Source organism: Leuciscus leuciscus, assembly GCF_965113295.1.
Source record: "Leuciscus leuciscus genome assembly, chromosome: 11".
NCBI classification, from domain to species: domain Eukaryota; kingdom Metazoa; phylum Chordata; class Actinopteri; order Cypriniformes; family Leuciscidae; genus Leuciscus; species Leuciscus leuciscus.
The window spans coordinates 22,777,304-22,790,792 of record NC_138735.1 but is presented as its reverse complement, the minus strand read 5'-3'; the positions used below and the strand labels follow the sequence as shown (position 1 = coordinate 22,790,792).

Here is a 13,489-nt window from a genome sequence, read left to right as displayed (position 1 = left end):
CAGAGATAGAAAATGTTATTCCAACTTATGTTTACTTCAGAGAAGCAAGAAGTCTTTGAAAACACTAGTTGTCAATCTAAACCTTTTAGAGGAAGGCAAGTTTCACAGTAAAAGTTCTATATAACAGAATTAGAGTTGACCAAAGCAAATTGAAACAACTTTTTTACCAACCTTTTTCCTCAGCTCTCTGTGGGAGAGATTCGGGCCGTTCTGGTGGAACCTTTCTTGCCTCTGTCTTTTTGTCTGGGGATCAATACACACAATATGAGGGTTCAGCAGCCGACTCACTGGAAACATGCACAAATTGAACATCTAGGATTCGAAATCCAATTTAAACATGGAAATAAAAATAAATAAATGAAACAGAAACGTTACAATGTAAAATGAAGAAATGCATAAGACTGCACTATTTCTAAGTCACTAATCATATAAACATATTTGTGACACTGATCATGTGACTCTTTGTACAGACAGTCAGATGTTCTTGCTTCCATTGAAGCAGAAGATGTTCTTTGGATAATTCTCAAATCATGAAGGAGAATATGATCATCAGGTTTTACACAAACCTGTGGAGTTCATGCAGCTCGAGTGCTGCTGAAGCAAAAAGCACATAAAAGCAAAAGGGTAAAGTCAAGAGTATTGCATTGTGGTATACAGTTATCCCACAATGCAGTAGTCTTGACTTGACCTTCCATTTCCAGCGAGACAAATGTCAGATTTAATCATTTATTTCTGTCACAAAAATAACGTGGTCATGTGAAGTCTTATTAAACAATGTAGCATGCAACAGTTTAAAACAGGTTTTAAAATACTATCTATTATATTATGTTATATTATTATATTATGATTATATAACTATTTTACATGACTGAAACAGTGTGAAATCCATGTTAATATTTATAATTCAACTTTTTACTTGAATTGTTATGCTGATAATATAATTTGTGATGGAAAAATTAGTATTTTCATTAGCAGTTTCAAACTTTGGCACCCAATCAAACAATTTAATTGCAGGTATAATGTAGGCCAGTAAGGCTGCGCGTGTAAACCTCACTGGCCTGGCCTCGAGAGGTGCACTAGCAACTGACGCCAGCAGCTGCGGTCTTTAGTGTGCTTGTTAGCGCGCCCACCTCCCCCACCGGAGACCCCGGTTTGAATCCCACTCAGAGCGGGTCGAATAGGACCGGATACATTAGGTTTAGGGGGGTGAGAGTAACGGACGTAGGCCAGTCAGTAAGAGCTAGGTGTGTAAACCTCACTCCCCTGGCCTCAAGAAGCGTATTAGCGACTGACGCTATATGCTGCAGTCTTTAGCGCCATTATTAGCTCCCACACCAGACACCCCAGTTCGAATCCCGCTTGGAGTGGGTCAGTAAGACCGGTTATACAAGCAAAGCACTGAAATTACATGAACACTCAATTTTAACAATATTGATTGATATAAATTATAAATGATATAAAGACACAGTACGATTCACATGGGATAATCTCACAGTATAACAAGCAGCTGTACAAAATATGATACACCAGTGTTTTGCCAGTTTCTTTCTTTTAGTTATTTTTATAAATGTATCCACTGTACGTCCGACTGACTGCACTGTATTCTTCCTTTTGATTCTAAACTGAACTCAAATGGCGCTGAGAACTGGGTAAGAGAGAAACATAAACCACTTAATTGGGGAACTTGAGAGATGAAACCATGCTGATGGCCTGGGTCTGAGTAGTGAGTTTGACGTGATTAAACTCGAGGTTCTGTGGGGTGCGGACTGATTCCATTCCTAGAGCTTCCGAACAAATGGTTTTTTGGGGTGGGGACTGATGGGGCAGTGAACCCGAGGTTACCCCGTGAGTCAGTCCTAGAGCTCCTCCTGTCTGATTTTAGGGAAAGATCGGGTCCATCGGAGACGTCCAATAGGTAATTGGATAGATAATAGATAAATCACAGTAAAACTGGGAGTTGTGAAAAATATGATACACCGGTGTTTTGCCAGATGAGAAGTTTATCTATGTAGCATCTTTTTACTCTTTTAATTGATTTTATAACTCTTAATTCCTTTTATAACTGTTTTAATTTTCCTTGCTTTTATTTTGTGATTATTTTAATTCCTTTCTGTAAAGCACTTTGAATTGCCATAGTGTTTGAAATGTGCTATATAAATAAACTTGCCTTGCCTAAATTGGTTGATAATGCAAAAATGGTCAAATATCTGTCTATCACTATTCCATATACTAGTGTTGGAAATATAACTACTGCATGATTTCTGTGTTCTCTCTAGACGTAGCCTTTGTTTCTCCCTCCAGTTTCATGGTATGTTAATACAAAGATTACGTGGGCCGAGTTTCAAAACCTCTGAAGAGAAGCTATAAGGAACTATTTAGCCTATACTAGGAAGCCTATTTATATTTTAAGTGATTTCTGAGTAAGCTGGTATATATACTGTACATAATGTATATACATGTATATCCATGAACAAGTGAACACTATTATGACAGAGAAGATCATTATGATAGATCATAATGAAAGATTCCAATAATCATTAAATAGACAGCTGAAAGATTTGTAAGCCACAAGGAAGAGCCAGAATAATATAATATAATATAATATAATATAATATAATATAATATAATATAATATAATATAATGGATTTTTTTTAATCCATTTTAAACGGACACATTGTTTTCATGACTTCATAGGACCACGTTGCATGTTTAATTTAGTGACAGAAATAAATTATTTTTGAATCCTTCTTGCTTACATTTGTTACACCAATGGAAAAGGGTTAAGTTGAGAGTAATGCATAGTGGGATACAGTACCCCATGTAGAGCACTCTGCCTGTATACTACACATTTTTACATCTGCAGAAAAAAATGCAGAAAGAAAAGGAAAGGAGTTTGTTACCTGTGACCTGTTTAGTGGTTGGTGCTGCAGGAGGAGGTGGTTTCTTAGGTCTCTGTAAGCACACACACAGTTAAAACAAACAGTACACCTATTAAAACACACATGTGCACTCATTAACACACTGATCACCCTTTTAAAACTCATACTAAAACACATACATTAAACATACACATTTGTCCTATTAAAAACACAATCCCTTCAGGCCACACAGCAAACATCAAAGGACATGCTGCTCAATCAGGCAAAGGGTAAGGAGGGAGGCAAAAATACAGGGCAGAGGGCAGCGTGTGTGTGTGTGTGTGTGTGTGTGTGTGTGTTTATTCCACCACAGCTCTCCTTTTGCTCAGAGACTGAGGCCCGTTGACATACAGGACGGGAGCTCCCCGTTGAAAACGGCTAAAGTGTGTCAAAGAGAGACAAAAATAAGATCTCACCTCTTTTTCTACCTCAGGAATGAATAACTTCACAAAGTTGTCTGGAAACACTCCCTGTTTGCCGTTCAGCTCTCCAACCCACCAACCAGCGTCTGCACAATCCTACACACAACAACAAACAAGGAAAGCACACATTTCAGCAGTCTGTCGGTGTTCCAATCAAGCCTGACATGTCACTAACAATTTGTCAACCACAACGAAAGCAGAAATGTCAATCTGAACATATACTGTATAGTTATCTGGAGAGGAATTTTGAACCAATGATATTTCACAGTGGGCGTGGTCATTAAAATGAATAACTATTATATATATCTCATTAGTAGCTCATTTTATTGGTTTTGGAACAATTTTGTGTTCAATCACCATACTCACCTTATTGACAATCGCAACAATATCTCCTTCTTTGATTGAGAGCTCATCTTCGTTCTGAGCTTCATACGGGAAAATTACTTTGCAAAACTCCTTTGCTGTAATTTAAATGTTCACAGCCACAAGTCACAATCAAGAAACAATTATTTCGTATTTGCATACAATTTGAGTACATGGACAATCTATGCATTGAAATAATCTACAGAACAGGTATGATCTAATCCTGTTACCTTTGGCCTTGTTTTCAGGCTCCGCCTTCATGGTTTCCTGGGTAACAGCTGGAGCTACTTTCTTCACCATCGGAGGCTGAGGAGAATCAAATACTTATATTAAATACTACTTCGAACATGCCATTCAAAAGATTAGGGTCGGTAAGATAAAAATAAGATAAAACATTTATTACCAGTTAAAAAGGTAATATTGTGAAATATTACAATTTAAAATAACTGTTTTCTATTTAAATATATTTTAAAATGCCATTTATTACTGTCACGACAAAGTAGCCATTTTCCAGCATTATAACTCCAGTCTTCAGTGTCACATGATCCTTCAGAAATCATTCTAATATGCTGATTTGGTGACTCATATTATCATCACATGATCCTTCAGAAATCATTCTAATACGCTGATTTGGTGACTCTTATTATCATCAATGTTGAAAATAGCTGTGTTGCTTAATATTTTTGTGGAAACTGTGATACTTTTATCAGGATGATTAGAAAGTTCAAAAGAACAGCATTTATTTGAAATAGAAATATTTTGGCAACATTATAAATGTCTGTACTGTGACTGTCCCTTTTGATCAATTGAACGTGTTCTTGCTGAATAATTAGTTAAAAAATAAATAAATATAGATTTATGTAGTATATTAGACATCTTTATACATTTATGTTAAAGTTAATACATCTTAAAGTAATTTAATATCAATATTAATTCATATTAAAAACAATAATGCTGTTGAGTATGCATGGCAGTCAATGAGGGCAACTAGAAACATTGACCCAGAGTCCAACAGTCTCACAAAAAAATCTGCAGTTTTTGATAACAAAGAACAATCTGCAGAATTAATCAAAAGCTATTGTGCAGTTGGGAGGCCATAAGGAAGTTGTCAGGGGCCCAGTGAATTCAAACATACGTGTGTGAATAGCATACTGTCCAGTTGACACTGTTTATCTGGCCTCTTTCCCACAGGGAAGCCACAATCCTTCCACAAACATGGCAGGGAATCAATCCAACCTGACACACAACAAGCTCTTTAACATCCTGCACTCCCAATGTGGCCTTAACACACACATTCGCTATTCACTCAGGAAAAAAAAAACAACCTACCCACTCTTCCTCCTTCTCCCTCTCTTCCCTTTCCTCTCATTTAGAGCAGTCATGATGGAGTCGGACTAACAAGCGCCATGTGGCACCCAAATGTTTAAACGACATAAGAACATCATTACAACATCTGGTTGCACTGCTCTTCTCAAAGGCCACATGTCATCTCTGTGAAGACCCTACGGTGACTTCCAACCCGGAACCCCCATAATGCCCCGTCTTGAAGCCCAAATCACCGCCACATGAAACGAAACACATCTCGGCGGTCGTATTTAACAGCTCACTTCTAGCGAGGAAGCCACAGTTTTAGCTTCGTTAACATACTGTAGAAAGACGGACAGATTAAGAAAGAGTTGCAGAGAAAAATAGGTCTTATTTACCTTCGTCTTTGCTCAAAATGACAAAAACAATCCTTCAGAAATATCCGGCGTGCATACGTAGGACTGTGCGCGCAAGTCCTGCCTGCAACAGGAACCTACAACAAGCTTTCAGTCTAACCACGGTTCACTCCCCCCTGAGTCATGACAGTCTCTTACAGTCTTACAAGCCCTACTTCTGCTTTAAAACAGCCATTCAGTCAGGAAACCACTCAGAGAGAGAGAGGAAGAGAGGAGGAGAGGGGTGGACATGGAAAGAGAGCCGTGTCAGGGTGTGGTAAATTTGTATGTGGGTAAACCTTCAGCTTATAAACGACACTGCATTTCCATATTGCAATAATCACTTGTCTTGCAGAGAAGAAAATTGTCTCTGTATGTAACAGGTGGAAGAGTTAAACACTGGAATGTATAATAATAGATCTGAAGAGATTTCCTTTTCTTAAGGACTAAACAAAGTGAGTCTGAGAGACACAAAGTGCGGAAGACGTCCCATAAACACTTCTTTGACAATAACTTCCTTTTCTTAGTGACAGAGAAGTCCAGCTCTCTCTCACACACACACACACACACACACACACATACCTCTGATTCAATTATCAGGAAAAAGAAGATCGAGTTGAGCACATTGCTTTATGGGTACAATAATGAGGGCAGATTGTTGTTAACTAATAAATCATTATTTTATATACATTAAAGTTTTATACGTTTTTAAATTAATTAATTTATGAAGCAATTTAAAAAAAACAATATAATGCTACTAGTGAATTTAGTTAAAGATTACCATTAAATGGGTGTTAGATAATTGCAAAAATAATGTAAATGTGAAAATATGGGAAATGATCATGCACAATTAAATATTTAATACCGGGCAATAATTAATATGTTACCGATATATTGCGCATAGTATTAAATCAATACACACTACTGTTCAAAAATAAATAAATTATTTTGATTAGCAAGGATGCATGAAGTGATCAAAAGTGACTAAGGACATTTAGGTTACAATTTTTTTATTTTATTTTTTTATAAATGCTGTGAACTTTCTTTTGAATCAGCATATTATAAATATTGGGAAATTTAATTATCATGCATAATTAAATATTTAATATCGGACGATAATAAATATGGTACATATCCTAGAGTACTCTAACCATATAGAAAGTTCACATGAATATGATACATACTGTGTACTGCAGAAATATTATGCATTGAATGGAAGTATGCTATTTCACACATAACTATTAACTTCTTAACTACACAGACTCACACTTCTGAGCAAGAACATGGCAGAGAGAGACAAACACACAAAATAATTAGTTTCCACAATAACACAAACCCCCCCAAAAAATAAAGAAAAAAATAAACAAAAGGCATAAATTAAATGTGAGACCAATAAAGAGAGCCAACGGTGGGTAGAGAAAATGAGGAAATGAGCAAAGGAATACATGCCACTCTCAGTGGGACAGGAAGGCAGGAAGGTTTTAATGAACAAGAGGCTGTGGGGCCGAAGGCAGAGTGAACGCAGGGGAACGAGACAGAGACGGCCTGACTGTAATTACTGAGGAAGAGTCTCGTAAAATCTAAGAGTCGCACATCCGCTTTTCTTTTGCTTCATTAAAACACAGAGATACCAATATTCCAAACTCACCTTCTCCATCTCACTGTCCATGTCCACGGATCGTGGGCGGAGCTTGATCGGCTGGTCTTTGAAAATGTCCCCGAAGCCAAACCCCCGAACCTTCTTGGGCTGAATCTCAGAACTGGAGGACACACTGCCAGTTTCAGACCGTAAACTACTGGAGTCGCCGCCATCACTCTCTGAGCCGGTGCTGTCCTTTATACCTGCAAACACACAAACACGTTTCAAAGGAGGACTGAAAGCATTTGCATGCAGCTTTGAATACAGCATTCTTCACAGCTGGACTGTTAGAGTAGATCTGTCCAGGAATCCTTGTTGATAGTGCTGTGCACGCTTGTGCATTTCAGTAGGTGAATTTTGGTAAATTAATCCTGACATTTCGCTGATATCGGTATTATATGTAAATATTACAGCTAAAACGAACATTAATGAACAATTTATTTATAAAGTTTAATTTTATTATAGAAATATACACTACTGTTAAAAAGAATTTTTTAAAGAAAATAATACTTTTATTTAGAAAGAATGCATTAAAGTGATCAAATGTCACAATAAGGATAAATAACTGTTTACAGATTTCTTGAGCACCAAATCAGTATTATAAAGATTTCTGAAGGATCATGTGACACTGAAGACTGGAGTAATTCTGAAAATTCAGCCCATCACAGGAATATATATATTTTTTTTTCAATATATATATATTTTTAATGTATTTAAATTGTAATTATGTTTCACAATATTACTAATATAACTGCTTTATTGTATTTTTGATCAAATAAATGCAAAAAAAATCAGTGAACTTAAAACAGCGACATTTGCGCATGCATTTATTAGGCTATTAACTTTTTTTTTGCCAGCCGGACCCCTTTAAAATAAAATGTTTCGTTTAAGTACCCCTGAGATTTTAAATGAATAGTTCAATAAGTAAACAACCTATTTGCATGTTCACAGTTCTCTGATGCTGGCTTATGGTCACATGACATGCAGCTAAACAAATAAAATAAACTACTTCTAGTAAGTGATTTATCTTACTTGTTTTTTTAGTTATTTTATTATTTGTGATTGGTTAAAAGCAGAGAAGTAAGTGAATGCTAAGATGCATGTAACGTGATTGATTAGATGTAAAACTTATTTTAAAGCATCTGGATGCATTTCTTCCATGTGTTACAAATGTTTCACCACTTATCTAAGTGACTTCATCAGCTGTAGGGAGGTGGAGATTTCCCCACACTTAACCTCATTACACTCTGTAACATCACACGCCTCACAAATCACTGTGGGAGTCGCTTGCTTAATGGTGTGAATCATGACCGTCATGTTTCAAGTTCATCATCAGCTTGTTTGCTGGAAAATCGTCACTTCAATAAGACAATATGTCTTCAATAAGAAGAAAAACATGCTCCAAAATATATTCCATTCTTTTCAGAGTCATTGGGTTGGTAAGATGAGGAAGCATTTTCAGATGTGGTCAAGAGAGTATGTGGTGTAGAGACTGACTGGTTCGTGTGCTGCGCGTGTCTTCCTGTGGGGTCAGATCCTCAGCCTCGCCCAACAGCTCCTTGGTGAAGTTAGAAGGGAACATCCCAGTTTTGCCGCTGAGAGATCCCTCCCACCATCCCTCCTCCACCTGAGCAAGAAAACACACACAAAGGTAGTTTTAAGAATTAGAGACTCCATATTTGGTAGAAACGATCTGTGACATGAAATATATTTATAATGTGATGGTCATGTATTTGTTTTAAACTACAGTCTTGTACATTACTCACTTCTCCCAGAATCTCAATAACATCTCCGATCTTCAGTTCCAGTTCATCTTCATTCTGCGGAGTGTAGCTAAAGGTAGCTTTGCAGCGCCTTTTTCGGATTGCCTCACCTGTTTACATGACATACACATGGATAAATTATGTGTGAGTTGCCTATCTACCTATCTATCTATCATCCATCCATCAACAAATAACAAAACAGAGCCGTACTTACACATTCTAGCACTAGGTGTCGCTCTTCTCTTAATTTATGCTAGACAATTAGCAACACATTTTACTCCAGTGCTGATCACTATACATACAGACTTGTATGTAGCTCATGAATCAGCCTCTTACAATACTGTAGGATACTCAAAGTTTTAGTTCTCTACAGAATGGAGAAATTGGGCATCCCAACTCGGACCTATCGATATCAATATCTTGATGCCATACACTAATGAGAATGCCGAAATATTTCAATACTTTATACTCTGGGGAAAACCAATGAGACACACATACTGTATTTTGGTTCACGTTTTCTTTGGAAACCAACATCTCTATCTGAAAAACAAATTAAAGTCACATGAACCAACACTAGTGCTGTTGTCTGAAAATCAGGTGATACACGTACATCGAGGACTCTTAACAGAATGTTTCTTTGTTTCAGAAACCAGATATTACATTTAAATAGAAAACAGTGAAAACAGTATACAGTAGATATATATTTTTTTAAATATATCTCTATGACCCAAATTACTTAAGTAAATAACAGAAAGTGTACTATTTTGTACTAAATTAAAATGGAAACATAGGCAACTAATTTGGCCAAACTGACCTCTGACCACTGAGAGGATTCATAGTGGCCCACTTAAGACTATATGTGATGTTTATGTAATTGTGTCTGTGTAAAGGTGATTTATTAATGTATAATTGTGTACCGTCACACGCACACACAGGAAGTGGTAGGAGTAAATGGTTTCTGGTCTGAGGAGGGTAATACTGTACTCAAAGGCCCTATCAAACACACACACACACACACACACACACACTACAACTGGTCTGATGGACAGATTCTGGACCCGTATGGGTGACTTGACACATTTAAGAAGGATAAGAGTCTTTTTTATATATTTAACTGTCTCTCTTTTCATCTGCGAGAAGCAAATCTGAGCCAGATCTCTGTTTAATTGAATCTTTGATCCACAGAAACTTTAACCAGCCCCCAAATCCTGTCCTGTGAGACATGAGGATGTGTGGGTGTATTGTGCTGAATAAGCACTGGTCTACTTTTCAGATCAGATGTGCTACCTTTCTTAGCGGGTCTGAGGATGGGTTCTGATTTCGGGCTGGCGCTGCCATTGGACAGGTCTGATCTCGATCCGGCCAAACTGGACTCCTTCTTCACCTCCTTTTTCGAGTCTTTCTTTATCTCCTAAAATAGAAAAAGGCCATTTAATGCAGAGAAACCATAGGGGGAGCACTGGTCCATTCTCATTCACTGTGTGTGTATGAGTGTGCAAGACAGAGACAGGCAGACAGAGAGGCGGTGATAGGCTTCAGTGCAGCAGAGCGGCGCTCATTTCCTGGATGGGCCGTAGAGTGACTCAGAGTCAACCCCTAACACACACACACAGCTTTAAAACACTTCTCCATCTGTCTGTACGTCTGTTAGCAGAAGTAGCAGCTCTGTCTGTACTGCACTTCTCTCGCCCTCCACTAGGGCTGTCAATGTTGTGAAAATGTGGTTATATGAATTATAAAATTCAAATAATTGTGACTAAGTACTTAATTGTCTATTTAGTTCAGTGAAGCTCACATTAAACTTGTAAAACTAAACTATGATTTAGGTGATCAAGGTAGAATTACTACTGATATTAAATTACAAAAAATATAAATGTTAAATATTAGTATATATTTTAAATACAATTGTAAGTGTTCGTTTTATTACATGTATAATAATAATAATAATATTCTGGAATCAAGCTCACCTGGATATTATAATATTTTATCATAATTATTTGTGTTGTTATTATTATTGCATTGAAATCATATTATTTTATAACAATATGGCCTGGTTTCACAGACAGGGTTTAGATTAAGCCAGGATTAGGCCTTAGGTCAATTAGGACATTTAAGTAGCTTTTATAAATGTGCTTTAGAAAAAAAAAAAACATTACTGGTGTGCATCTTGAGACAAAAAAAATGGCACTGACATATTTTAAGATATATCGGTGCAAGTTGCTTTCAGTTAAAACAGCTCATACATTTTAGACTCGTCGGATACCGGGGTATATGTGTCTGCCTTGAATTCTTCACTTCCACACAGCGTTTAACAGAAAGGTAGTCTGAAAAAGCCGTTGCATTAAGGAGGATGCTTAATGCAACGTTCTGCACATAGGAATTGTGAATGTAAAGTATCTGACTTCATGGCCTGTGTAAAGGTTAAGAGAACTGCTGAGAAAGATCTCAAGCATCTCTTGGCTCACAAAGCTGTCATCCTTTCTCAATTTCCTGCATGTTATCTTTCTCTGCTCTCGCTGCAAGTTCTTTCTGCGTGTTTTACTCTCTCGCTCACTCTGACATGGTTATTTATTTAGAGCAATAAGAGCAGACTATCTGCTCGCTGAATGCTTCATAGTATACTTCATCAAATTGTCATTCTGCAGGTGGACAACATCATTAATCTCAACTATATTTTCAAGAGCACATCTTACATTTTTTAAATCTGACTCATGTCTCTACACATATCTCTGGCTCTTATTAAAGACCAAATTGGTTTAATATATGCAATTATTTTTGCTGTGGTGACATATATCCTTCTGAAACAAAAAGGTTAAGCCAGAACATATCAAAAGATATATCAGGACATAGCCTAATATATAATATAATATATAGCCAGGACATATCCAAGGATAATCAATATTTTTGTTGAATTTGATCAACTTTTAGATATAGACATCTGTTGATATCTGTTGATGTATCAACACCACATATAGATGGCTGGATTCATGGTCTTTCATTCATGGATCTCATTAAACTCTTCATTAGTAGAACAAAAATAAAATAAAATAAAGTCTCTCCCATCTAAATTAGTTCAAAACATCATTAACTCCAAGTAAACGCAAAAGGTGCTATATTTTTCAGCTAGTTAATGTTTAAAAAATCCCAAAACTAATAGATGTGTTTTAAAAAGCAAAAAAAAAAAAAAAAAAAAAATGGGAAGACGCATCAGAATTGATCATGATACACAAACAGGAAGTGTCTCTCACAAAGGAAAATGCGATTTTATTTTCTGAATAATTTGCAGAAATATTACATTTAAAAGTTATCAGCCAGGGAATGAAATAAGGTTAGTAGTTAGCTTTCTTTATATCGATTGCATGATTGCGTGAGAATGAGATGGAGAGAGAGCGGTGAGTAGTCTAGGCGTGAAACGAGAAGGCATCCGAGAAAATGCTGTATAAGAGATATCCAACCATAAGAATCATGCATTTAACATCCGCTCAGCAGACCACTCACATGCGCACAGACAAGAAGATTTTCCTGATATCACACAATTTTGATGTCAATTTATATCTTTTTAAAATGTTCCCATATGAAATCCAGCTGATATTTTTGCAATGTTTATGCAAATATACTCCTTTTACATTAGATGTTGCCCACAAATATGACGCTTAAAATAGAATGGAATCAATATTTTTGGTCTGTTTTCATGAAAGAGAAAGAATGGACATTTTAAATGCATGTGATGTATTGGTAAAAGCTTTACATTTTTCCCTAGAAATATGAGGAATATAGGTAAGACAGAATGCTATGAGAGCTAAAAAGAATATGTACACGTACGTACACACACACACACACACACACACACACACACACACACACACACACACACACACACACACACACACACACACACACACACACACACACACACACATTTGCTGAAAAGTCAGGAGATAACCAGTCGGATCGAAAGGACAGAGCCCTCAACAGCAAATAAGAGTTGACCTTGAGCAGCACATCACACTGGATCCTGTAAATGTCCGTATTGTGTGTGTGTGTGTGTGTGTGTGTGTGTGTGTAGACACATCTGTGTGTATACCAGAAACATTCTTTCCAAGAAAAAACCCTGAAAACAAAATTCCATTCACTCTGCCATAACTGCCTTATCAAGTTATTTATGATGAGAAGAACACACTGCAACCGTCCTGCTGAAAAGACCAGAAGGATTTCATGCTAGTTCAGACTGGTTTATGATGATTAGTGCTGGTTTGGTGTGAGTTTAGCTGGACTATAAAAATGTAAATATTTGTGTATGCGTGCATGTCAATCAAATGGAGCACAACAAAGAAACTGAATGCAATCATTCATCATAACAATATCTTTGGACATCAAATGTAGGCATTAACAACTTTTTATATTAACTTGCTTATATTCTATCACTATATTTTAAGCTATACTTGAACACAGATGTTTAGTATACACGATATAGATTTTATTCTGCCCTGTTAGCATTGGGTTGTAGCCCTAGCATTAACTATACTGTTAGTGTGCTAAGTTCTCTCAGTCACTGTGATAGCACTGCAGACAGGCGAGCTCATTGATTGATGGGTCTTCTCCAAACTCCACATCTCACAAAGTCCTACTGTTCGAATCGGATCAGCCGGTGCCAGCCATCAGCATGGAGCTGATGAACTCTGA

The 13,489-nt window shown here is 36.8% G+C and overlaps 1 protein-coding gene across 3 annotated transcripts in view; it reads right to left on the bottom strand.

Moving 5' to 3' along the window:
• Positions 1-13,489, bottom strand: part of sh3kbp1 (SH3-domain kinase binding protein 1) — a 46,166-nt gene that overhangs the window by 6,857 nt on the left and 25,820 nt on the right. For 2 of the 3 annotated variants that reach the window (XM_082183350.1, XM_082183349.1), the window contains exons 3-12: positions 10,094-10,217; positions 9,305-9,346; positions 8,810-8,916; positions 8,541-8,670; positions 7,053-7,246; positions 3,935-4,010; positions 3,708-3,802; positions 3,336-3,437; positions 2,902-2,953; positions 172-243 (exon numbers count right to left, since the gene is read on the bottom strand). In XM_082183350.1, the coding sequence (XP_082039476.1) occupies positions 172-243; positions 2,902-2,953; positions 3,336-3,437; positions 3,708-3,802; positions 3,935-4,010; positions 7,053-7,246; positions 8,541-8,670; positions 8,810-8,916; positions 9,305-9,346; positions 10,094-10,217 (994 nt within the window). The remainder of the gene's footprint in view (positions 1-171; positions 244-2,901; positions 2,954-3,335; positions 3,438-3,707; positions 3,803-3,934; positions 4,011-7,052; positions 7,247-8,540; positions 8,671-8,809; positions 8,917-9,304; positions 9,347-10,093; positions 10,218-13,489) is intronic. The other variant, XM_082183351.1, reaches the window with a different exon arrangement.